We start from the raw sequence: 24,846 nt of genomic DNA, 5'->3' as shown, positions 1-24,846 counted from the left end.
GCGTGCGTGCGTTTGAAAGGCCGGAGAGCCAGCCCCGTGAGAGAGCTGCACTAAAGCAGCTGCTTCATTTCTGGCGCTAGGGTGGACTTGGATGCGCGGTATGGTGGACACCCCTCGGAGGCTTCAGCTTACACTTCTAGTTGCGTACCACCCGAGCGTGCTCAGAAGTGGCTCTGACACAGAAGAAGAAATACTCCCTGCGGAGTCGTGCCTTTCATCCCCGCAGTGCTGCAGCATCTAACCCGGCGTGGCAGGATGCCGGGGACCTTCACAGGTTCATTAGCAACTGCGCCCCGACGAATCATTCCTATGGAAATTGCCAGGGATTCAGTGTGTGACCTTTGTGCGGCTTCAAAAAAACGTAGCTCTAACTATATTCAGCCCAGGCTGTGCGCGTATCTGTGAGTTTTCCACTGTCTTCTGCCCAGGGTGCCATGGGTGTGAAATTGTTCAGACTCCTGTTCTGACTAGAGGASACTTAGCCAGTTGCAAACTAAGAATAGCCAAAACGTAACTGTCAGCATTAAAAATATATATATATATAAAATTAAGTGCTAGTATAAGAATGTAAAAAATGGAGCATGTCAGTAAAATATTTTGGCATTTCGTTGGTATAAATACCCAGACTCCCTAAGCACTTTCAAAACATAATCTAGATTTACTGCCTTTTTGAGATGGCTGAAGTGGTAGATTCTTTAAAGCTTGACATGACTGACCATAAGCATGAATTGTACATATCCAGAGTTACAATTTTACAGCCTGCGTGAACACTTTTAACTGTATGCTTTAGAGATTTATTGAGCTTCTCTATGTTTGAAGTGTTTTTGTGAAGAAAATTAGAACGTCAGTTAAAAATGTGAAAATGACCAATAAATTCTCCTCGTTATTTGGAGGTCAAAGGAAAAAATGTGTTGGTTGGCATCTCAAATGAAATTCCACCTCAAAGGAAAATCAAATCTTTTTTTCCTTATCTTCTCTCCTATTTTTTAAAATTTATTCAACATGATGAAGGATGCCAAGCCAAGAACTTTAGACCAAAGGGTGAAAAACATGTTAGCTTCACACAGCCAGGAAAACACAAGTAGCAGTAGGACAAGCTTCCTATGTGTGCTGTTCCCCAGCCAGCATGTTGTTGCTTTCGTTCATGCAGTTCTCAGCTTCATGGAATACTGTATAAAGTTATCTGGCAATGGGATAGAAATCCCATGCCTCACTTCAAGAAAGCCTGTAACAGCCATCAGCTTTCAGCCACAGTGCATCAAAAAGATCTCATGAACCTAAATAGAAACCACATCTATGTCCCTCCAGTGCAAGGAACCATCTTTGAGACCTGACTCAGCTCATCTCCTCCCACCCTCGTTGTTTCTGATTCCTGCTGAGACTGACTGCAGAATTATGGAAATATCAAGACAAGGCGTATCATGTTTTACTTCTGATATGTAGGAAAAAGCAAAGAATGAGAAATGTCAGAAACAAAGCCAGCCTTAGGAGATACCCTTTCCCAGACAAAAGAGATTTGGAAGCACARCTGTCTTTATTTTAATGCTTTTYTGAATAAAATCTCTGAATGTCTTGRCGCATGGGCCACCACTAACGTGATCAAATCATACCCAGTCTGTCTATGGTTTTCTAATGCACCTATCATTGTCATAGCTAGGTGGCAGATTACAAGAATTAGAAGAGACATCACTGCAATCCCATTTCTACTCTATTCTCTGTCCCCCCCTAAGGCGTTTTAAGATGGATTCTCTGGTCTCTGCTAAATTTGCTTTGCGCTGCTTATGGAGCACGGAGCAAACTGAGACAGGCAGGAGGTTCCCACAGGAAAAGTCTCTCAGTAAAAGGGAGCTCTCTGCTTGCTGCAGAGCTGTCTTACCACTCCAGGCTGCCCCTCATCCCTCTGTGCTGYAGTGCAACAGATCTTTCTCTGGTAAAAGATCCATTATCTTGTTTATGCTACTGGTGTAAACCGGAGTATGTGATTTATTGCTGTAGCTTCCAGCTGCATTAGGCAGCAAAGATTTGGACATTTGSCTTGCCAGCATGTCTGAGTCAAGAGTTGAAGTCTCCCTTATTTTAGCTGTTTTTCAGGAAAACCACAGGGAAAAGACATCCACTGTCTGTTTGGCAAATGACTTCATAGAGAAGGATTTGTGTTTGCAAGGGCATCATGTATTGGCCTCAGCCTGAGCTCCGGCTGAGCAGTTACTTCACTGGAGAACAKGACGAGATGGTCTCACAGCTGAAGGCTTCCTGGCTCATGAGATCTTTTTGCCTCTGAYGATGACAAAACTGTGGGCTTCGCAGCCTCAACCTTCTCACAGGAAAACCAGTCATAATTTCTTTTCAGCTTTTCTCTCGRGTGTGTGCTCGCAGAGTGATCTCAGACTCTTTCCTGACTGCTGTTGATAAGCTCCTCCCATTTCCTCCTCCCCGCCCGGCAAACTCTCTGACCAGGCTAGCCTGCATAGTTGTTAGAAAGGGGTAAATTCCAGGTTTTTCTGGACTGATAATCTGTCTACTGTGCAGTGAAGATGCAGTCTAAATTTCTTAAGTTTTATTAGTCTTCCAGTGCTTTTCCACCTAGCTTGTACTGCACCTTGCCACTGGTTAGCCACAGCTCATTACTGCAGCCCGGGGAATTACAGGACATTGCTTCCAGGCTTCTTGAGTGCAGCCCCTTGCTCACACAGACAGCCGTATCATCCAGTCACTCGCATGAATGTGTCCAATTGCATCTTAAAATCAGCTTGGTTTTTGGCTTTACTAAACCCACTGGGTGGCCTTCCTAGAGCCTCAGTGCTCAGAGCATTAGAAATCTTCCATTCCCTTGCCTAAATCTGTGCACGGCTAGTTTATACCCATTTGTTCTTTTGCCAGTGTTGCCCTTTGTCTTTAAACAGCTCTTCCGTCCGCTCATGTGTTCACCCTCTGAAGTATTTATTTATAGATAGCAATTATATCCCCCTTTGCTAAGCTAAACAAGCCAAGCTCCTTGGTTAATTAAGCTCTGGTGGATGATGCAAGGCCAAGCATCAAGGATGCACAAAATCTGCCTCAGTCAGGCCTACATTAGCAGATCATCATGAACTAAGAAGACCACACCTGATTTTCACTGGAACTGATTCTAACTGGTCTCTTAGTGGGAAGCTTCTGAGTTCCAGCTGTGATCCAGTCTGGCTAGTGAAGACTAGCCAGCCCTCCAGTTTATCTTTAAGGTAAGGCAGATGTGGGCTGCCTTTGATGTACCCTGTTCCATCCTGCTTGACATAATCAGGTAGCTGGGTATGCCATATTACATTAATCATATCAGTGTTTATTTTTAAAGCAGAATTAACAAGTGAAAAATATAGGAACCTCAATTGCTTGCTTGTTCAAAGCACGTTCAGACAGAAACTGAGGAAATGTGTGAGAGGCAACAGTTCTACATCAGCTCTGGGAGATGGACTGGAGGAGTTAACAGGGCTTTTCCATTTCTGGTCTGTAGGACTGTTTGCAATTCATCATTTCTACAGCACCATAAATTTGCAAAGCCCTTTGCAAACCCAGAGGCTGTGCTTGCTTCCCTGAAGTCTGCAGCAGGACTCCCAGGATGGGTGCCTGCCAGAGGCATGTTCTCCCCCAGAACCGCTGAATGTCATGCCTACAGGACTATGTGACAACACTGTGCCGTTGTCCTGTCCGGAGTGGAAATAAAAAGACAGGGGAAGGCAGAGGGCTTTTTTCCCAACTCCCCCATATCACAGCTGGACTTCTCATCTCTCCATGGCCTGTTTTAGTATTGCCCGGATGGAGAATAGGCTTCTTGGTGTTTTGCTTCAGTCTGGCTGTCCTCCAGCAATATTCACAATACTCCCTCCCCTCCCATATGCTCTGCATTAACATCCTCCTGTCTGCTGAATGGGGAAGGAATAACTCTCCCAGCCCCAGCTAGAGCCCCTGAGCCAGGGGAGTTCATCAGYCAGACTGGTTTCTCCTGAACCCAGAACAGGCCTCGTTAATGGGCCAGGAGGGGTTTTGTTTTGCCGTTCAGCTAGTGGCTGCCCTGAGCCAGGAGGAGAGTCAAGTTACTGTGTCCGGGAATCTCAGCTATTCCAAGAGTAGGAGCAAGTGAGCTGCTGACTCAGGAGGTTTCCTGGTATTTTCAAGCAGGGCTCAGTCCTGTCAGTGCAAACTGAACTGTTGATCTTGCTTTCTTCTGGCCCCAGGACTGGCATTAGCAAATGTCACAGCCTATTGGAAAAGACTTGGAAATGGAACTGGAGCAGGACTCCTTATCACACCCTTTTTTGGCATGGACACAGATCTTTGCAAAGACTCATATGAATCCTTTATCTTTCCTTACTCTTCTCCTCGGAGTACTGTACAATATACTACAGACACCCACAGCTTCATTTGCACCATTTTCTAATAAGGAAGATAAAACCAGAGGGGGAATCAGATGTATGAAACAGAATATTTCCTAGCAAATTAGTATCAAAAGGGAGACTGGTGTTCAAGAAACTGGCTCCTTGCACCCTGGTTTTCATCCAGAGACCTCCCTTCTTCCATTTGGTGCGGGGATACAGGAGGATCCCTCCTGCATAGTTAAATCTGCCTTTGGGCTTCCCAAGGCCTGGAGTTGTGCCTGGGACAAGCAGCTAGAAGTCACACTAAGCTCAGGACTCTTGTGCTCGTTTCAAGTCTTCCAACATACTCTCATCTCTTCAGTAGGAGCTGATTTCTAGAAGGTAGCACAGACTAAAGGCTACTAAAGWAGACCCCACACTCAGCCCACTCGAAGCGGCATGTACTCCCATTTCGTATGATAGGAGAGTGGCTGTTTTCCTGTTTGCTCCCCTCCATCTCTCAGTACCTCTGTGACTGCAACCAGTCTGTTACAACATGCKTCCTCTCAGACCCTGCAAAATTCTGTGAGCGGAGCTCAGCTCTCTCCTTCCACAGCAAGTCAGCTCTTCCCTCCTTGCTGCCTGTGTCCTTGGGCAGTTTCCTCTTGCTCTTCTAGCCCCTTCTTCAGGCTTGCTTCAGGCTTGCTGGTATGTAAAGGGCAGTTGGGCACAAGCTGRTATTTATAAATCAGAAGCTTTCTATCTGCCTGCAGGTATTAGCATGTGTCTTTGTCCCAGCCATAGCCCCTGAAACCAGGGTCTGATAYGGGGGGCAAAGAGCTGCTCTTACTTTCCTACAGCCTTGAGAATATGGAGATCCTCATTTTGAAAAGCTAAGGAGCTCTTTCCCTGTGGCCCAAATGCCACCTCTCTCTGCAATATGGCCAGATGGGTAGGATGCCTGTCTTAGCTCAGCATCTTACAGATATTTCCCTGTGTAAGGAGAATTCCCAGCTATCTCTTGGGAGGACTTAGTATTCCTTTAAAGATGCCCATCATTGGAGAGGYGACAAGCTGCAGACTAAGGTTCTGGCGCATGATTTGTATGTGGGCTCTGGCCCACATACCCATGGCACGTGCCTTGCTTTCTTTCGATCATGAGCTCTGCAGAAGTCCACAGATGGTGCCTAGGGGTTTTAATGAGTACAGGGAAGCAGCAGGGAGGGGAGAGCATGGGCTGGGACGATCTCTTCTGGGAGCTGACAAGTGCTGATTTTTCTCCATCATTTTTTAATGTGGCATTTGGATTAGGATAGATATCCTCTCTATAGTGCTCGTCCATTAAACAATGACCTCAGAAAGTTTAGGTGTCTTCCTCCAAAAATCTTTGAATCAGAGGGGACCAAAGTGTTTTTTTTTTTCAGCTAACCAGGGCATGAATTTAAGTACATGGGACTGGAATAGAGTAAAAACTAAGAGCAGAGAGCAGTCTCTGTAGGWACAGATCTCATTTGGCCTTTTTGGCACCTGAGAGAGAGGGGTCCCTGTAAAAAAGCAGGAGAAACTTGATCTTATAAATATAATGAAGCAAAAAACTTGTTACTTAGTCTGTCATCTGGTTTAGTAAGTCATATGTGGTCTTTCTAGAAAGTTGGTAATACTCTAGAAGTCATTAACTAAACATAATACTTGTTTAGCGAAGGTCTTGTCTAATATTTAATAGGAACTCAAACTGGGCTTGCATGATGATCTAGAGAAAGGGGCAATTGCCAAAAAGTGCCTGAGAACAGAGTGGTAATAATCCTTTAGCATCCAAGATGCCCAGCCCCAGGAAAAAGTYGTCAGAGCATTTGCATTTGTCCAAGGCTTATATTCCCAAAAGTGATGGAGAGGTGATAAATGAGACATTTGTTTTGACTAAAAAGCAGAAGGCCAGGCCTTGGGCAAAGGGTGGACACAGAGAAACAGTGGGGGTTCCCCAGAGCAGGATGGTTCCCAGCTGAGGACATTATTCAGAAGATGGGATAATACTGTGAGCTCCAATTGTCCAGAGATGAAAATTGTCTAGGGGGTGTCTGGATAAACACAGCTAGACTATTAGCATGCTTTATCTCCTTGGAAGGAGGGAGTCCAAATGCTGCAGTATTGCAAGCAGCCAGAATAACATGTGCTTTGTGTCGTGAAGTGTTTAAGCACACGCAGGCGTTGGGGTGCTTCCTGCCAATCTACAGAGTATGAACACGGTGACTTGTGCTGCCGGGAGCCAGGCTAAGTAGAGGAGTTCCCCAGTGGGCATAACCTAACAGCCTTCCTACAAGGCCCAAGTGGCTGAAAAAACCACTTGGCAATGGGGAAACCCCGAAGTGCCACATTGTCCCTTCCAAAAAGATAAAGTAACCCTCCCATCCATATCTGCCAGAGAGTCCTGCTCCCCTTCCTGTAGCTACACACCCAAGGAAACAGGAATACTCCTCTAGGTCCCCCAGGTGTGCAGAGCAGTGGCTGTGAAAGGGGAGAAGCACAGCAGGTTCTGGGCATGTCCTGCCCCGGGCCCTGCCCTGCCCTTCCCTCTGGATGACTTCTCCCCCATGCACAGAGGTGACTCCTTGTGAGGCACTCGTGCAGCTGCCTCAGGTGGCACACGTGCCCACTTGGCTCTCTCCACATACATACACATGTAAACAGCACGATGCCACATTAGCAGAAGACCTATGATAATGGCAGTGAAACGTAAAGCTTCTTCCTCCACGCTTGTTTTCGTGGCTTGAAAGAGCCGGGTGTGAGACCTGGAGCGGGCGGCAGCGGGGTACGTGCACGATCTCCTGACCGCCCTGCAGTCCTGCCCCCAGCACAGCAGGGAAAGCGCCCGCAAGGCAGCTGCTCTGCTTGGAGGCAGCTCAGGAGCTCCAGAGACCTTCTCACCTGGGGCAGCAGCTGGGGTCATGGTACTGGTACTTCCTGAAAGTGAGCAAAGCAAACAGAAGTCCTGCCACACCAGCCCAGCCTCCTAGGAGGGAAAAGGGAGYGGTGGTGGCCGAGGCAAGACGGCGCTCCACGCTGCTCCGGGCTCCTCGGGAATTTTTGTGGCATTCAGGGTCTCTCAGAGTGCACATCGGCCTTTCTTTYTTCTCCTGTCTGTGTACATCCCAACCTAAACTCAGGAACAGTCTCCCTCCTGGTTTTACGGAAGGAGTTAACTGGGAGCACGTACGGTTGTGTGGCTTGAAATGCACGAAAGAGCAACACAGACAGGTGGGGCGGGCGGGAGGGGCTGCCGATAGCTAGGAAAGAGACGGGAATTAATTAGCTACTGCGGATGCCCAGAAATTGTCAGGGTACAAAGTCAGTGCCTCAAGCTTGTTGCTGTTGGCGCCTTCCACTCTGAATACCAAAGTTTTCTGAAGTGAAAGGACGTAGATGCCATTTGCAGAGCAGACAGGATTTTTTCACCTTGTTTCAGGCAGAATCCGCTGCGTTCCAAAGCGGTGACTGCAGCAGCCGTGACCCTCCGGGAGGGCAATCTGAGCCTGCAGGCAGTTGTGCTGAGGAGAGCTGCGTTCTCACATTTCTCTGTTTTGTTTTGGAGCTTCTGATAAGTAGTGATGTTGCTTTTTTTTCTTTTTTTTTCCTTCTCTCTCTCTCTCTTTTCCCCTCCTGAACGTATTTCCACAGCCTCAAGGAAGGAATTTAAAAAGCTGGTTCTGGAATGGGAACAAGTATGTTTCAAATTACAGAAAGGATGTTAAAGGTTCAGGAATTTGAGATCTGACTCCGCCTGTGTCTGTCTCCACCCGCCCAGAGAGCAGCTTTCGCTGTGCCTGTTCCACGGTGCTGCACAGTGATGTGGCCTGGGGACAGAGCGCCCCGCGGCCCCGGGGCTCCGGGCAGGCAGGGGTGCCCCTCGCGAGGGAACAGCCTCGCAGAGATCMGCGGCAGCCTCCCAGCTTGCGCTGTGTCTTGCTGGCCCCGCTGGGGCCTCACGCACACTTTGGCTCGCAAGCCTGTTGCCTGGCTGGATTTTTAAGGGTTTCAGAAAACCTTTTCTCAGTGCACAGCTTGTTTTGAGCTTGGTCTTTTTGGTGTGTGTGTGTGTGTGTGTGTGTGCAGGACTTTTTCCTTCTACCGGTTCGGCTCCGTCCCAGGAACGTGCCGCACCTGAGAGCAGAGCACCCTCTGCTTGGTGGAGATGCGGGAAAAGCAGGCGCAGACGCGGCTCTAGGATGACGAGCAAGTTCTTTGCTGCTGCTCAGGCGTAGGTCCCCCTGCACACTTGCACGGTGACAGAAACCAGCGCACAGTGCTACCATCAGTGCCATCGCATTAGTTTCAAGCCTTGAGGACAGGGGAGAGCTASTAGCTAGGCTGTAAATTACACAGCATTAAGACTCTGATCCTAAGGCCTCTGCCTAGATTCCACAGCACCCCTACACCCGGCGTAACTGGCTTCATACCAGCTGCTCAAAGGCTGGGGAGGAGGAATTCCAAATGCAATGCTTTGGCTGGGCTCTCTGGAGTAAAAGACTGTGAAACGGCTTCAGCATTGTAGATAGATAAGGAATGAATCACCCACACAAGAAGAAAAGAAAAGCTGTAACTTACATTTTCAGGAACTGAGATGTCCATAATGGTCTTGATCTTTTCCGGTGTCTTGTAAAAAGCATTAGTATCAGTCAATTGACCTGAGTCCTCTATCTCATGCTGGGAAAAAAAGAGTTTGTCATTGCAAACTTTCACTCCATCATCTCTTCAGACTATAAATTTGCACTGATATATCCAGATGAGGACTTACTGAGTGAATGAATGGACTAGGGAACTTCAGCATCTCACTGGCACCATCCAGTGCACTGTGAATGCTCCTGGTCCCATGACGCTTGATTTCCCGTATGGCTGCAGACATCCCTTTGCATCAAACCTATATCCATCCATATAATCATCTTGAGCTGTTCTCTTTCACACTTTCCAGTGACTTGAACATTATCTGAATAACACTAAACTCCTTTTGATGTACTCATTATCTGAATGGGAGGCCAGTGGAACAAAGAACTATTGATGTGAGTTTAAAAGATGAAGACTGGTATCAATGTAAGCACTTCTGCAGTCTCTCAGATTTCTGCTTTGAAATAAAGCAAAAAAACTTTAGGCCAGTTCAGCTAAACAGATCAAAGATCTTCAGTGTGAACAAGCTGAGATAGTTCTGCATGTAACATTAGTCTTTAGWGTTACTTTGAGATTTCCAGAGATTCTGACTAGAGATGTCTTTTTTGTTTTAACACAATGAGACGTTGTTTTAAGTGTTACAGTGACACCTAGAAAATCAATCTGAACTGGGCCTCATTCTGCTGGATGAGATCTATAACAAAGAGATGGTTTCTCCTGCAAGAGATCCAAAGATTCATCTAACCTAACTGACACATTAAAATACTATCTGTCATGCGCATGCTGTGTTTTCAAAACGTTACCTAAAAAGTATTAGTTATTCTCTGTGTCATATTGAAGAGATCTTGTCATATTGAAGAGATCTGAGAATGTCACTCTGTAGTGTCACTCTCACAAGCAATAGAAGATGCAGAGATCACATTTAGCCACCTTCCTACACTGTCCAATTTTGAGCTAGCAGACTGAACTCCAGAGGTGTGGAAAAGTCTCAGAGCTGCCTTGATTTATGTAGGCCAAAATATTTCCTCCTGGAAGATTTCAAGGAGAGAGATCAGCAGAGCAATTCACGTTCCAGTCCCCTGGCTGGTCCTGCTCAGTGCCTACCTCAGTCCATCATGCATTTCCAGCATGGGGCAAGAAAATTTACACTAAGCTTAAGAAAACTTGGTATATCTAAGGATGTTCAGAGGGAACTATATAGCAGTACAAACTGCAGCTACATCCCCCCATCACACTGCTTGCATGTGAATTTGGATAAAAAAAATTCACTAAGTACTTAAACAGTGTTTTTTTTGTTTTTGTTTTTGTTTTTTAGTATTTCAGTTCTGTTCCTGGGCAATTTGATTACATCAAGCCACAGTAAAGGATATAAGGTTACTTCTAGCTCCTCCCCAGAGATTTTCTCTTTTGCTTTTGTGATTAGCAAAATAGATCTATTTTACTTATCAAATTCTTCTGGAGCTAGAAATTTAGATTCAAACTCTTCAGCATATTTGTTTTTTTTTTTTTCTAAAGAAAATTGTCTTTTTCCCTGTTGTAAAGGTACAATCTAGGTGCTGCATCATTGTTAAATCTGGAATTTAAGTGGACACTCAAATAAATAAAAGCCACCCCTGCCACAGGCCAGTATCCAAATATATTTGATTATGTTGTTTTCTTACAGAAGGTTTGTTTTCTGATGGGCATAGCTAATCTGTAATCTCAGGGTTGTTAACTGGACAAATCAGTTTAGTTGGGCAGCTAATTCTGTGCAAACCCAAACAGAACATTAAGGCGTGATTAATGGACAACAGCATTTGTGCATGAGGTAAAGATGCATCTACAACATATGCAACACTACAACAAACCACTATGGAAATAAAAGCTGGAGAAATGGAGATATCAACAGTATATWCAAGTTGCCCCTCTACTCAAAAGAGCTTCCTTCAGCTGTAGAACAAGCACAGTGCTCTAGGCCTGTGTGGCACAGCTTCTCTCACTGACACCAGGTACCGCAGAAATCTCATTGTATTCTCTTTTCCACACAAGTCTAGCAACAATGTGAAATTTCTTACTCATGATTCAACTTAACTGACTCATAGAGCATCTGTCTGCTAATAAACCAAGAAGCTAATTTTTGAGGAAAATCTGTGATGTTGTAGGTCTTGGTCTCTGTCAGCTAGCAATAGCAAAAGAAGGCTCTGTTACGACAAAAAAAGACACTCTTTTTTTTTGTGCAAATACAAAATCATTGGGTCTCCCCCTTGACAGCAGCTCTCCTGACCTGCACATTTTGATGTTTACCATATATGCCTTTTAAACTGAAAAAGAGACTCCAAGTGGGATTTCTTGCAGTTGAGGGGAAGAGTGACATASATATTTTATACTGGCATGGCCCATTGAGTTGGCACAGAGAGCAAACTCAATGCGAGTGGGGAATATCTTAGGAGATGACTTGCTGATTTTAAACAACATCCTCCTCCAGAGAAGATTAGTAAGTACACTTAGGTCTGTGGTACATGTGCAGTAACTTCAGTGGGTCCGAAGTTATCTTGCCAAAGAGATACATCTCTATACACTTAGCAGTGTGGGCCAATAGGCCATGTAAGAGTTGCCATGTGGGTGGGTATCAATCATCACATGCATGTGCAAGTAACTCCAGTCCATCATCCATACACATAGTGCCTCAAGCACAATGATGTATATCAGATCTACTGCTCATGACCTAACAAATTCAGGAGTCTTGGCACCCAACTGGCAGGACAGCGATGAAATCACTTAAAAAAAATGATGTTCCTACTGGCAGTAATTTTTAGGAAAGACTCAACAAAAAAGTTTTCAGAAGAGGACCTGAAAATAGACTCTGGGCAAGGCAATTGGTTTCAAGAGGTTTAATCTCTGCAGAAAAGCCAGTGTGCCTGGAACCCCAGGGTGCAGTGCGCTGGTGACACAGGAGGAGGATGCAGCCCTCTCTTGTCTCACTGCTGATGCTGATGTGACATCTAGTGGCTAGCACACATCCTTCCAGTTCAGTGATTCCTGCAGAAGCAACCTCAGGCATTAGCAAGGTCCTGCACATCAGGCGTGTCCTTTCCTGTCCCATGAGTAGCATGTTGGTAGCTATTTCTTAGGAATAAGTGATCTTGAAATGCAAAGTGATAGATATGGACCCCCCCCCATCCACCTCAATTTCAGGGATGGGCTAATTATCCCAAATAAAGGGATGGGCTTCAAGGTAAGCCTTGGTATTACGAATGATATCTTGCAGGTATGGCAGATGGTTCAATGAAAACATAATTCAGTGCTCAAGAAAAGCTAATGAAATGTTAGGAATGATTAGAATAGAACAGAGAACAAAGCAAAACCAGCGTTATGCCATTCCATGTGCAAGCTCCCTACACCTTGAATGCTTTATGCAGTTTGGGTTCTTTATCTTAAAAAGTATGTATGTGGTACAGGAATGATTCAGAGGAGAGAAACAAGGGCTATTAGAGCTTGGAATGGCTATCATATGAGGAATGATTGAGTAGCTGGGATTCTTCAGTTTGGAAGAGAGGCAGATGAAGCAGAATATTATACAGCTCTACAGACTCCTGGGTAGCCAGGAGAGAATGACTTCACTGCCTCTTCCAGCACAAGAACCAAGGCACATCAAATAAAGCCAGTGGGAGTCAGGTTCAGAACAAGCAAAAGAAGGTACGTAGCTAGTATTTGAGTTATGGAACTCTTTGTTACAGGATGATGTGAATGTTAAATGTTTACAAAGGCTAAAAGGGGTAGTGAACAAGTTCAGGGAGTTGTAGTTCAGTGAGATTCACTAAGTATGCAAGAAATACATCTGGCTCAGAAAGTCATTTGAGTTGAAAATAGCTGGAGAACACTGAGGGAGTACTTAAAGGAAGTGTCAGCTTGCCATTTTTAATTCTTCCAGGGCATCTGCTTATAGCCACCAAAATGTAGAACAATCCAGCTCCCTATTGCCTTGGTTCATCCTCTCTCCTGGCTGCCTCCAGGAGTCCCCATGGGCTAATGGCCCTTACTCATAAGCTCATGCTTTTGATCATTTTCCTTTGGAGTCACCATATGGAGGAGATGACAATGTAGCTGGATGCAAAGAAGCTAGAAGAAAGTAAAGACTGCTGAAACACTTAGAATGCCCTATTGTTTCTCTAAAATCCCTCCTACTTGATTGAGGAGAGGAGCAAAGAGATGAACATTTCTTTACGTGGACACCTGCAAATCACTGATAGCTGTACTGCTCTAGAGCATCCCTTCAGCCTAGTTTTAATAACTCAGATTATGGGCTTGTCTCCTTCCTTGACATGAAGTCTATCTCACAACCTAAGAGGTCTCAATTCTTGAGAATGTTTCCTAGTAAGAACCATATCGGTTCCTAACTTAGTGTACAAATCACACTTTCTTTCTGAAAAGTTTACAAGACCTTTACTAGAGATAACCATTGAAGTTCTTAGAACTGGGAGACATTAAGGAGGTCTAAATCAAAGACATGCGTCATTTAGCTGACCATAGATACGTTTGGCTGAAGGGGGCCACTGACTGCAATCACAAGTAAATTCTGGAAGTGTCACAGACATCAGAAGGCATGGGTCTAGTGAGGTAATGAGTTAAAGACTAGCAGCCAGTCATGCATCGAGGATGACTACTGAGCAGTCATACTGAAGCCATCATTGTCAATAGTCATATAGACTTTCTGTTATGAGGCACTGCAGACACCTGAATTCTAATTAGAAGATTTTTTTCCCAGGTGGGAATTCTGCTAGGAAATAGGTAAAGACTTACCAGATGGTAGCCAGCTTCTTCTTTTCCTTTCCATTGAAGGCTGGTCTTTCTAGACTGGGCAGCATTTCCTAGCCCTGTGGGTTTCATGCTGGTACAGTCAATGTTGGCAGTTCCTCACATGTGGCAAAGTCTATCTCATGTGGATCTGCTCATCTGTACGTGTTTAGATTTTCTAAGTCTTATTTATTTATAAATATTAATATTCACAAGGCCTTCATTCCCTCTAATAGTTCCTGAATTTTTTAAAATGTTGATTTTTAAAAAAGCAGTTCAGTATCTGAGCCATTTAAAAACTGTTATGGCTTCCATCCCATTCCTGTCCTAGTATATTTTTCCCTTTGACATGTTTAATAAACTCGTATTACCTGTAACCTTATAAACAACATTAGCTGTGGCTTCTCATGAATTTAATTCTTTGCTTTTTTCCTTGCATCAGACCTGCTGAGATCTGGCAAGGGTTGCCTGCAGMGCACTTGGTTCAGTCTTTGTCTGTGCTGCTCTCCCACAGAAGAGGTAATAACAACATAGAAGTTCTCTTAGTTTCTCCAGTCCAGTTTTGCCTCCCTGTGGAAATACGTTCAGCATTGGCAGCATGCAGCGCAAGACAGACTTGGTAACTAGCTCCAAAAACTAACCCTTCTGCCTAAGCCAAAGGATCACACTGTCCCTGCTGTACATGGGAACATCAACTTTATTTTTATATTCAATGCCTTAGACTATCAGAACTCCCCAGTGCTGGGTCTCCCCAAGCCCAGGGCCACTCTGAGCTTTCTTCCAGTGTTTCTCCTACTGAATTTCACTGGCTGACCTGCCTCCTTGCTTCACCCTTATGGCTCTTCTTTCTCTTCCTCTTCCTTCATTTCCCCTTCCACAGGCTTCTGTGCTAGCTTCTTCTCTTTTAAGTGACTAATTGAAAAGAAAGAGATGATTCAGTATTAATCTAGTAAAAAGTGAACTTTCCCTATCAGATATCTTAAAGCTGCTGAGAGAACCTTGAGGAAACAGTCTGGGGTGGGAACAGTGAGGATGGCAAAGGTGACAACTCTTCTGACTTTTGTCTGCAAGGTGTTTATTACCACTACCACACATGCTACATTGTGAAAGAGGACTAAGAAGCTAGATAAGTAGTAGGTATCTATTTTAATTTTGTTTTTATATGTGAACTCATGAGCATTAATGGGGCCACGTGAAGTCTTTGCTGTCCATTTGGATTCAACAGTTCCTGATATGCTAACTATTTAACCCCAGCTCTGTAATTTGTGCCTGAGGTACCTGAGACTCCATGTAACCTCCTATTCAAGATTAACCAAGCTTGTGCAGTGTCCGAGCACAGATGCATTTAGTATGGCATTGGTATACACTAAAGAATAAATACCAGATCCAACAAAGGTTCTTACCTTCTATTTGAAAACACTGGGATACTAAGAGGCAGAACATTTAAATTTGCAAAACTGACCTACTGCTTCTAGCCCTAAATCTAGACTACAGCATGTATTTTAAACAGATCAATATGAGTTGAGGGATGGGAATATTTGGGCATGATTAATTGGACTTTCAAATCATGAATCACATGTCAGAACTGATTGCAAAACTAGGGAAAAGTTTGTGGTCCAATGACTAGTGGTTTAGCCTGCAGCAACTGACAGTCTCTGAGGAGTTTGCTGCTGACTGCTCAGACTCTCAGAACTTGGACGATTGCTACAGGCACTAAGAAAGAGGTGCTTTCAAGAAAATGAAGAGTTCTGTAGTTTGAAGGAGGGTTTCCAGGGAAAACTAGGACTCTTAAGAAGAAGGATCAGAGAGAAAGAAAAAAACGAGAGACCCTGAGGATGGAAGAAAAAGTCTGAAGGCATACTTATGCTATCTTTGAAAATCTCACTCTAGCTTCAGGGTGGGGACAGTGTTGAGATGATTCTTCTCACATAGGCCTATGAGCATGAATGAAAATGCCATTCAGTTCTGAAATCCATGCACTTTCACAGCAAGTTTATAAGAAACAAAAATAATACTGACTTCTAGTTTGACTCGATAGGACTCCTAAGCATGCTTGTCATCTCTTTTTTCACTTGGGTAGGTAATCATAGAATCAGTAAGGTTGGAAGGGACCTCTGGAGATTATCTAGTCCAACCCCCCTGCTCAGCAGGGTCACCTACAGCATGGTAGACAGGGTTGCATCCAGGCAGGCCTTGAAGATCTCCAGAGGAGACTCCACAACCTCTCTGGACAACCTGGTCCAGTGCTCCGTCACTCTCATGGGGAAGAAATTCCCCCTCACGGACAGGCAAAACTTCCTGTGCTTCAGTTTCTGCCCATTGCCTCTTGTCCTGTCACATGGGACAACTGAAAAGAGTTTGTCCCCATCCCCTTGACACCCTCCCTTCAGGTACTTGTCCACATTGATCAGATCCCCCTTCAGTCTTCTCTTCCCCAGGCTGAASAGGCCCAGCTCTCGCAGCCGTTCCTCATAGGGCAGGTGCTCCAGCCCTCTGATCATCCTCATAGCCCTGTGCTGGACCCTCTGCAGTAGCTCCATGTCTCTCTTGGACTGGGGAGCCCAGAACTGGACACAGTACTCGAGATGAGGCCTCCCCAGGGCTGAGTAGAGGGGCAGGATCACCTCCCTCGACCTGCTGGCAACAGTCTTCGCAATGCACCCCARGAKACCATTGGCTTTCYTGGCCACAAGGGCACWTTGCTGGCTCATGGTCAACTTGYYRTCCAMCAGCACTCCCAGGTCCTTCCCTGCAGAGCTGCTCTCCAGMAGRTCAGCCCCCAGCYTGTACTGGTGCYTAGGGTTATTTCTCCCTAGGTGCAGGACTCTGCRCTTGCCCTTGGTTGAACCTCATGAGGTTCCTCTCCACCCAACTCTCCAGCCTGTCCGGGTCTCTCTGAAGGGCAGCACAGCCCTCTGGTGTGTCAGCCACTCCTCCCAGCTTGGCATCATCAGCAAACTTGCTGAGGAGGCACTCTGTCCCCTCATCCAGGTCACTGATGAAGAAGTTGAACAGGATAGGACCCAGTACTGAGCCCTGGGGGACACCACTAGCCACAGGCCTCCAACTAGACTCCACGCCGCTGAGGACGACCCTCTGAGCTCTGCCTTTCAGCCAGTTCTCAATCCACCTCAGTGTCCACTCACCTAACTCACACTTGCTGAGCTTMTCTAGGAGGATGTTCTGGGAGACAGTGTCAGAAGCCTTGCTGAAGTCAAGGTGCACAACGTCCACTGCTCTGCCCTCATCCACCCAGCCAGTCACTCCATCAGAGAAGGCTATCAGGTTGGTCAAGCAGGATTTCCCCTTGGTGAATCCATGCTAGCTACTCCTGATCACCTTCTTTTCCTCCACATGCTTGGAGATGACATGCAGGATGAGCTGTTCCATMACCTTTCCAGGGATGGAGGTGAGGCTGACCAGCCTGTAGTTGCCTGGGTCCTCCTTCTTGCCCTTCTTGAAGACTGGAGTGACACTGGCTTTCTTCCAGTTCTCAGGAACCTCTCCAGTTCTCCAGGACCTCTCAAAGATGATGGAGAGCGGCTTGGCAACAACATCTGCCAGCTCCCTCAGTACCCATGGGTGCATCCCGTCTGGGCCCATGGATTTGTGGATGTCTAGCCTGCCCAGAAAGTCTCTAATCCTTTCCTCCTCAACCAAAGGAAAGTCTTCCCTACTCCAGACTTTCTCCCTCATGTCCACGCTCTGGGACTCATGGGGGCTGCCCTTAGCAGTGAAGACTGAAGCCAAGAAGGCATTCAGTAATTCTGCCTTCTCTSTATCCCTTGTCACCAGGGCCCCCACCCCATTCAGTAGTGGACCCATTGAGAAGGGCACACTGTTTCCCACCTGCAAGATTCAGTATGAACTTTGCCTTAGGTTGAAATGTATATTCTATATAAACATGTACATAGACAATCATATTTTATGCAGATGTGCTGACCAGTTGAATGCCTAGACTCTCTCCCCCAGACTCCCTGCCCCATTCAGTAGCGGGCCCACATTTTCCCTGGTGCTCCTCTTGCTGCTGATGTATTTGAAGAAGCCCTTCCTGTCGTCCTTGACATCCCTTGCCAGACTCAATTCCAGCTGGGCCTTAGCCTTCCTCACCACATCTCTACACACTCTGACTGCATTCCTGTAATTCTCCCAAGCAGCCTGTCCCCTCTTCCTCATTCTGTGTATTTTCTTCTTCTGTCTGAATTTGGCCAGGAGCTCCTTGCTCACCCATGCAGGTCTCCTGCCCCTTTTGCTGCCCTTCTTATTCATAGGGATGCACTGCTCTTGAGCTTGGAGGAAGTGATGCTTAAATACTAGCCAGCTCTGCTGGACCCCGCTTCCTTCTAGGGTGTTAACCCATGAGATTCCACCAATTAGGTCTCTGAAAAGCCCGAAGTTTGCTCTCCTGAGGTCCAGGGTTGCAATCCTGCTTGTTGCCTTACTTCTTTCCTGCAGGATCCTGAACTCTACCATCTCATGGTTACTGCAGCCAAGGCYGCCCCCCAACCTTCACATCTCTAACCAGTCCCTCTCTGTTGGTAAGGACAAGGTCCAGCAGGACACCCTTCTTCGTAGGCTCTTCCACCATTTGTGACAAGAAGTTATCATCAGTGCATTGCAGGAGCCTCCTGGACTGTCTGTGCCTAGCCATGTTGTCCTTCCAGCAGATATCAAGGTGGTTGAAGTCTCCCATGAGAACCAGGGCCTGTGATCTTGAGACTACCTCCAGCTGTCTGTAGAAGACCTCATCAACTTTCTCTTCCTGGTCAGGTGGTGTGTAGTAGACACCCACAACAGTGTCCCCTGTGCTGGCCTGCCCTTTGATCTTTACCCATAAGCTCTCAACTGCYTCCTCCTCCTCCACCCCTTGGCAGAGTTCGATGCATTCCAGTTGCTCTCTCACATAAAGAGCAACTCCACCACCTCACCTTCCTGCTCTGTCTCTCCTAAAAAGCAYGTATCCATCCATGACAGCGTTCCAGTCATGTGAGTTATCCCCCTATGTCTCTGTGATTGCAAGGAGATCATGGCCCTGCGATCACACACAGATCTGCAGCTCCTCCTGTTTGTTCCCCATGCTGTGTTCATTGGTGTACAGGCATTTCAAAGAGGACTTGCCAAAAACATGTGCGGGACTTGCCAAAAACATGTGTTCCTTCACTTTCTTCCTAGATTGAATAAGGATATGTTCTTACGGGTTGAAATGAAGACAAGAAAAAGAAGACAGTAAGTGGACAGTAAGTGGACAGTAAGAAGAAGTAAGTGGAGTCACTCACTCACCTGTAGTCCACCACTCCTGTCCGATTCCGGTCTAGCTTCTGCACTAGTTCTGCAATTTGGACTCGATTCAGTGGGATGTTTGATTCCTAAGAGAAAAAGAGATATCTAGCAAATTTGAGGATTTTTTTTTCAGAAAAATGCTCCTTATCAGTCTGGGGCCTCTGTTACCTTTCAGTAGCTGGGCAGATGGCCTGATGCCTGGAAGAAGGGATGAAAAAATTCCAAGGTAGGGGGTAGCAATTTCAATCAATTTTAAGATTCAAGCAGAAATGCAGTCACAGCTTGGATGACCACTGTTCGCAAGGATGTAGTGTCATGGATGTCTAACCAGTGCCCACTGATTCCAAGCACCGTGATGGTTCTAACAGGAAGAGAAATATCTACTCTGTGTAGATGCAAGGATAAATGCCTCTTTTTCACTTTYCCCACAGCAGTAGGATATAATTGTCTATGAAGGTATATCCTACACAAGCAGCCGACCTATCTGATTTTACAGAGCTCTTGTGTTACACCGAAGTTCATCCATAGTCACTGATGTCACCTACAGTATTTATTGGATGGTACAGTAATTCTGTTGGGTCTTATTCAGGACTCAGCTTTTGCCATGGGTGACTTTAGCTTTGTAGTCTGAACCACAGCAAGGCTGACTAGTGGCCATGCTGGAGCAGAGGGGCTCCGCCACTGCAGAGCCCTGCCGGAAGAGGATCCTGGCCGTGCTTTTAGAGGCACACCTGCATTATGGCTCTCCGGACGGCTGCCACWGGGATCTTCATGTTTCCATCCTTGTCAATATTCCTAAAAAAGTCCCAGAGTTGTAGGYTGTGCTCATTCAAATAGTTCTAGGAGAAGCAGAGGTAAAACAAAGGCATAATCATGAACTGAAACAGCCGCTGGTGCCTGCCTCCAGCTCTCCCCTGGAGAGACTGTTCTTCCATTTGTCTCCATGCCTTTGCTCAGGCCTTCACTGAGACACCCTCATCCTTAACTCCTTGTACTGCCCCTCTACAGCCTAAAAATCCTCTTGTTCAGGCAATCCTGTTCTTCATAATTGTATCCTGCCCTTTGAAAAAGTCTCAGTAATAAGACTGTCTCCAGGCTGTTTCTCCTGATAATTGTGTATGGTTATTYGGTCCTCATCCCATCAGCCGTTGTTCGGCAGTTAGGCTGTCTGACCCTGAGACAGTTCTTCCCCCCCAAGATTTCTGATCGCTTTAGTTGCTAATCTCTGAATTTCCTTCAGTTTGACTGAGAACATATCTGAGTACCATAACTGCTGTTTAAAACTGCAAAGTGTGTTAGCAAGGTTGTCACTAGCTGTGAATCACAGAGCACTGTTTGATGTGCGCTAACAGCTCTGGCATTTGCATAGTTTCATCTGAAGCCATACCTACAGAAATATCTCACCTAATTAGCTAAAAATCTGCACAGCAGCTAGAAAACACAGTGAAGTTAGTAGTGCAAAAGAACATTATCTAACTCAGCAGGGCTGGTGGTGTGTCTCTCAGCGAGGAGGACAGCACCATCTGCTGCTATCGATAGAAATTACATGTCTTGAAAAAGCTAACATTCCTATTTAGGACAATATTTGTTTATAACAAAATACATTATCCTACATATTTTGTGAAGCACATTTCATTTTGAAGCTAAATCACAAATGTCAGGGAAGAGTTCTGTGAAAGTCAGCTATTACGGTGGGCCTCGAGATGTGAACGTATGTTCATTTGGACTGGACCTGAAATCAATCATCTGTTTTACACAGCTAGCAAAGATCCATTCAGATAGAAATGGCAGAAAATACTGTTCAGCGATTATAGCACTTGGAGCTGAGCTATAGAGTCATCTRTGCCATTGCTTTTTGAAAGCTGTCAAATCATGTAATTTTTGTTTCTCAGTTTCCTCAGCTGTAAAAGAAACAATGCAGATGTACTTTTGAAATGAAATTTGTGGATGAATGATAAAGGTGTAGGATTATTATTACTAAATCACTGATCACAACCAGGCAGATCAAACATCACATCTTTTCCCCCCTCAGTGCTCTCGTATCCTAAGACATTTGATTCTGAAAATCAGGATTTGCTTAGTCAATCTGTATGGAAGGAGATATATGAACATGAGACAGTCATTGTGAATGCACTTTTCTGAGGRGATGTGATTGAACTTTCTACCTGGAAGAAAGCTTACCCCCTTCCAACCCCCATCCCTCCAAGTGTCTTGGACACATGCACCTTATGCAGGGGAAATATAGACCAAAATCTTAGTGACTCACCTGAATCACTTTCATGGGATTTGGATACTGATCAGGGTTTTTGGAGATATAGCCTCCAACCTCACCATAGATGACATCTAGTCCAGGATGTTCTTGGCACACCAAATCCAACAGCTTGATGAAAGTTTCATTCACCAGCACGTTCTGGTACATAGGAGAAAGGAAAGTGCGCTCAGTGCGGACACCCAAAGAACAACAGCAATTTGCTTGTATTAACAAACCCTTAAATCGACAGTAATCATTCTCTCCTAAGGACTGTGCCTTCTCCCATTTCCACTCTTTACACTTGGGAATCCAACAGGGGCCTCAACCTAAATAAGGGTTCTTCTTCCTYCTCTTTTACCATGACTGAGGCAGTAAAGGATCTCCTAAGCTATGTACAAATTAACTTGATGCAAAGTACATTTTAATCAAGTATCCCCTTAATAAGAATAGTCATCTCTTTAAGACGACACAGTTGTCTGCTTAATTGGAATAGTCAACTTAATGGCATTCACATGAACACACATACATATTTCCAGTGTAGATAACTACACTAGCGAGAGTTAAGCAATTTCCCTTTGCCATCAGTGAAGAAAATTCACAATTCTAGGGTACGTTTCATTTCATCCAAAGAAGATAGGGTAAAATAGAGAGGATGGCATATGGTCTAGAAATGCTTCTTTTTTTCCCATTGATTCTGAAGAGAATATAAAGTGGTTCATGATGTAAATGGCTACACTGTAGATATCTCATACCTTCAGGTGACTCAGGTTMTTCCCTGAGACAATTCTACATGGGTGTCTCTTTCGATTCAGTTAAGATGCAGACTGTAAGTTGAATAGTTAATGGCCAAAATGTGGCAGAGAGTTTTGTAAAAAATGAAAAAGATTGGTGTCTCTAATAATGTAGCTCTATAGCTCAGAAAAGAAAGATGCAGTTATCTGAGAAGGGTCTGGGTGTCATCAGATGAGAAGAACTTTTGGTGCTTTTTGTAAAACTCTGTTTCATTGTGTAACCCTAGCAGGAAGTTCCAGATCAGCAGTACAAGACCTGACATTTGTTTTTCCTATGGAATTCAAACTGAATAGTGACACCTCAGCATTTCAGAGCTCATGCTGTGCTTTCTATGTCTAAAGACTTCAGAATAAACAGCAGCACCGAGTGTTCTAACTTAGGAGTTTATATTAGAGAGTAAATTATCAATCCAAGTATATTTATTAAGAATGTCACAGCAATTTATTCTTCGAAATTTAAGATCTTAAAACTTTCCTTTACCTTGACTTCTATTTGGAAAACAAGATTATGATTCTCTTCATACTCATGCTGTTAGAGGAATATAATTGTTCATGTACTTATGTTAATTACATATTTGATTGTTGGAAAATTCAAGTCAGTTCAGGGAATTCATAAAGACTTCTGGTATTGGTCATATTGCCAGATGTTCCTAAGGCATCAAGCACCGTATTTCTTACCCCAAGGATTTTTACAAAGGCTCTAAATGCCTTCTGATAGCTTCTTTTTTAGCTTAGGATTTCTACAATACAGTCAGCTCTTCATTATTTGCAGTAGGAGATTGTGGAAAGAGGTAAAATCTAGATATAGAGACTGGAGACAGCAAAGCAGTGACATCTGAATGAGCCTGCACAGACCCAGCCTCTGTCTTGCATAGCTGCCAATGAATCAGAGCTATTGGCTTTGCTGGATCTGAATTGTCTTCTGAAGAACCACTTATATCTTAAATCTTAGGCTACCCTGGAAGGAGACAATTCAGGAGAAGCAGAGAATTCATCCTTCAGGGTGAATTCACTCCTTGTTATCCTTCTACAAGAAAATAGAAGGGAGTGAAATATGGTGATACTACAGGCACCTGTCTCCAGAGCGAGACCAAAGTCTTGTAATTTCAACACGGCTCCTAGAAGGGATGTCAAATAGTATCCTCTTTTTACCAGTGGCAGTGCAAAAATGAAATGGCAAGTCTCCAACAGTTCTGGAAGGGGCTGCTGTGGGGTCCAACCAGTTCCTAAAAAGGTCTAGTGTATACACTTTGAGACTCCTAGCACACAGGCTCTTACTGAGATGTTGATCTCTTCCATCATGGATTTAGGGTTCTTTCTGATAGATGTGATTAGTGCAGTGGCRCCTTCCACGGTCAAGGGATTATTGGCCAACTGTGGAAGAAAAGACAGAGACAGACACAGAGGGAATGAGGATTTCATGCCTTGACAGTAAGCAGGCTGTAATGGCAGGGGTGGCCCGCTCTTCTCGTTCTTCAGGGGACTATGGAATCGCTGTGAACCCTTTCCGTGGGTTGGTCTGATACCTCGACATCTCTTGTCTCTGCCTCACAAAACTCTGCAGTGCAGGTTCCCAGTGCAGCTGCCTTCTCAGCCTCCTTTGTCTCCATGTGTGAAATTCCATGTGTCAGGTCCCATATATCTGTCAGGTGGGACTATGTTATGTGGATCCTKTTCAGTCATGTGATGGAGAGAAACTGAGGTGACAGACTGTATTTGAGGGCATGCTTGCTAGGAGGGCCCTCCCCCGACCCTACTAGGATGCTGCTACCMCCATCCAGCTGCTGGGTAGCTTTAGGACATTTCCCACAGCCATTGCCAGAACAGCTGAGCAGCAGATCACAGCTCAGGCTGATCAGCTGCATCTGGCCTGCACGGTCTAGGTGTCTGAGGTTATGAGGTTGACATCAGCTGTGTGTATCTCAGTGTGTGAGCATCACCTCTCTCCCACCGTGCACTTCATGTACACTCCCCACCCCTGGTATGTGAAATAAAACTTTCTTGATTAACCTTGGCCAGCAAAAGCCATTTCCTCTTCTAAGTCCATTATGTTACCAACTCAAAACAGTCTATGCTGCTAAATGGAGGAGCCTTTGCTACCTTTTGCACCACTGACGAGATTTATTAGGATAGTAGGCACTGTGTTCCAGGGGCTGCCTATACGATTACCAGCCCCCTTGCAAGGAATGTCTTGGTGTTAAACAGTGCCCTCCCTCAAGCCAGGTTAACAACAAGGGAAAAAAACATTTACAAAATCTAAAACAGCARTCCAAAAGAGGCAGCATGGTTATAGTGATTTACAAAGACAGGGATGTCCAAAGACAGGCCCACATGAATAGCTTTAAAGTCGCCCCTCACCTAGCATGCTGCCATTTGCAAGCYCTCAGGATGATGTTGATGTTAGATCTAGCTGAGAATCCAGCTCATAGCAACCCAGCTTTTCAGAGCTGAATTCCTGGATGATGGTCTCAGATTGAAAAGATGTATTAGCTCTCARTCCTCACTGTGTCTGAAGTCAGTTTGGCTGTTCATTCAGTTCTGCACCTTCCAGAATTACCATAGAATCACAGAATCAGTAAGCTTGGAAGGGACCTCTGGAGATCATCTAGTCCAACCCCCCTGCTCAGCAGGGTCACCTACAGCATGGTAGACAGGGTTGCATCCAGGCAGGCCTTGAAGATCTCCAGAGAAGGAGACTCCACAACCTCTCTGGGCAACCTGTTCCAGTGCTCCGTCACTCTCTCAGGGAAGAAATTCCCCCTCACGG

The 24,846-nt window shown here is 45.2% G+C and overlaps 1 protein-coding gene across 1 annotated transcript in view; it reads right to left on the bottom strand.

Annotated features, from left to right (window-relative positions):
• Positions 1-14,478: 14,478 nt before the first annotated feature.
• The window catches only part of LRRC74A (leucine rich repeat containing 74A), a 24,103-nt gene continuing 13,735 nt past the window's right edge, over positions 14,479-24,846 (bottom strand). The window contains exons 10-14 of the mRNA XM_085301846.1: positions 23,358-23,453; positions 21,304-21,447; positions 19,769-19,876; positions 19,038-19,123; positions 14,479-14,669 (exon numbers count right to left, since the gene is read on the bottom strand). Of these exons, the coding sequence (XP_085157972.1) occupies positions 14,591-14,669; positions 19,038-19,123; positions 19,769-19,876; positions 21,304-21,447; positions 23,358-23,453 (513 nt within the window). The 3' untranslated portion in view covers positions 14,479-14,590. The remainder of the gene's footprint in view (positions 14,670-19,037; positions 19,124-19,768; positions 19,877-21,303; positions 21,448-23,357; positions 23,454-24,846) is intronic.

Source organism: Rhea americana, unplaced genomic scaffold, assembly GCF_003343005.1.
Source record: "Rhea americana isolate MKP2758 unplaced genomic scaffold, rheAme1 scaffold_18, whole genome shotgun sequence".
Lineage (NCBI taxonomy): Eukaryota > Metazoa > Chordata > Aves > Rheiformes > Rheidae > Rhea > Rhea americana.
The sequence above is the reverse complement of the archived record's forward strand: the minus strand, read 5'-3'. Positions and strand labels throughout refer to the sequence as shown.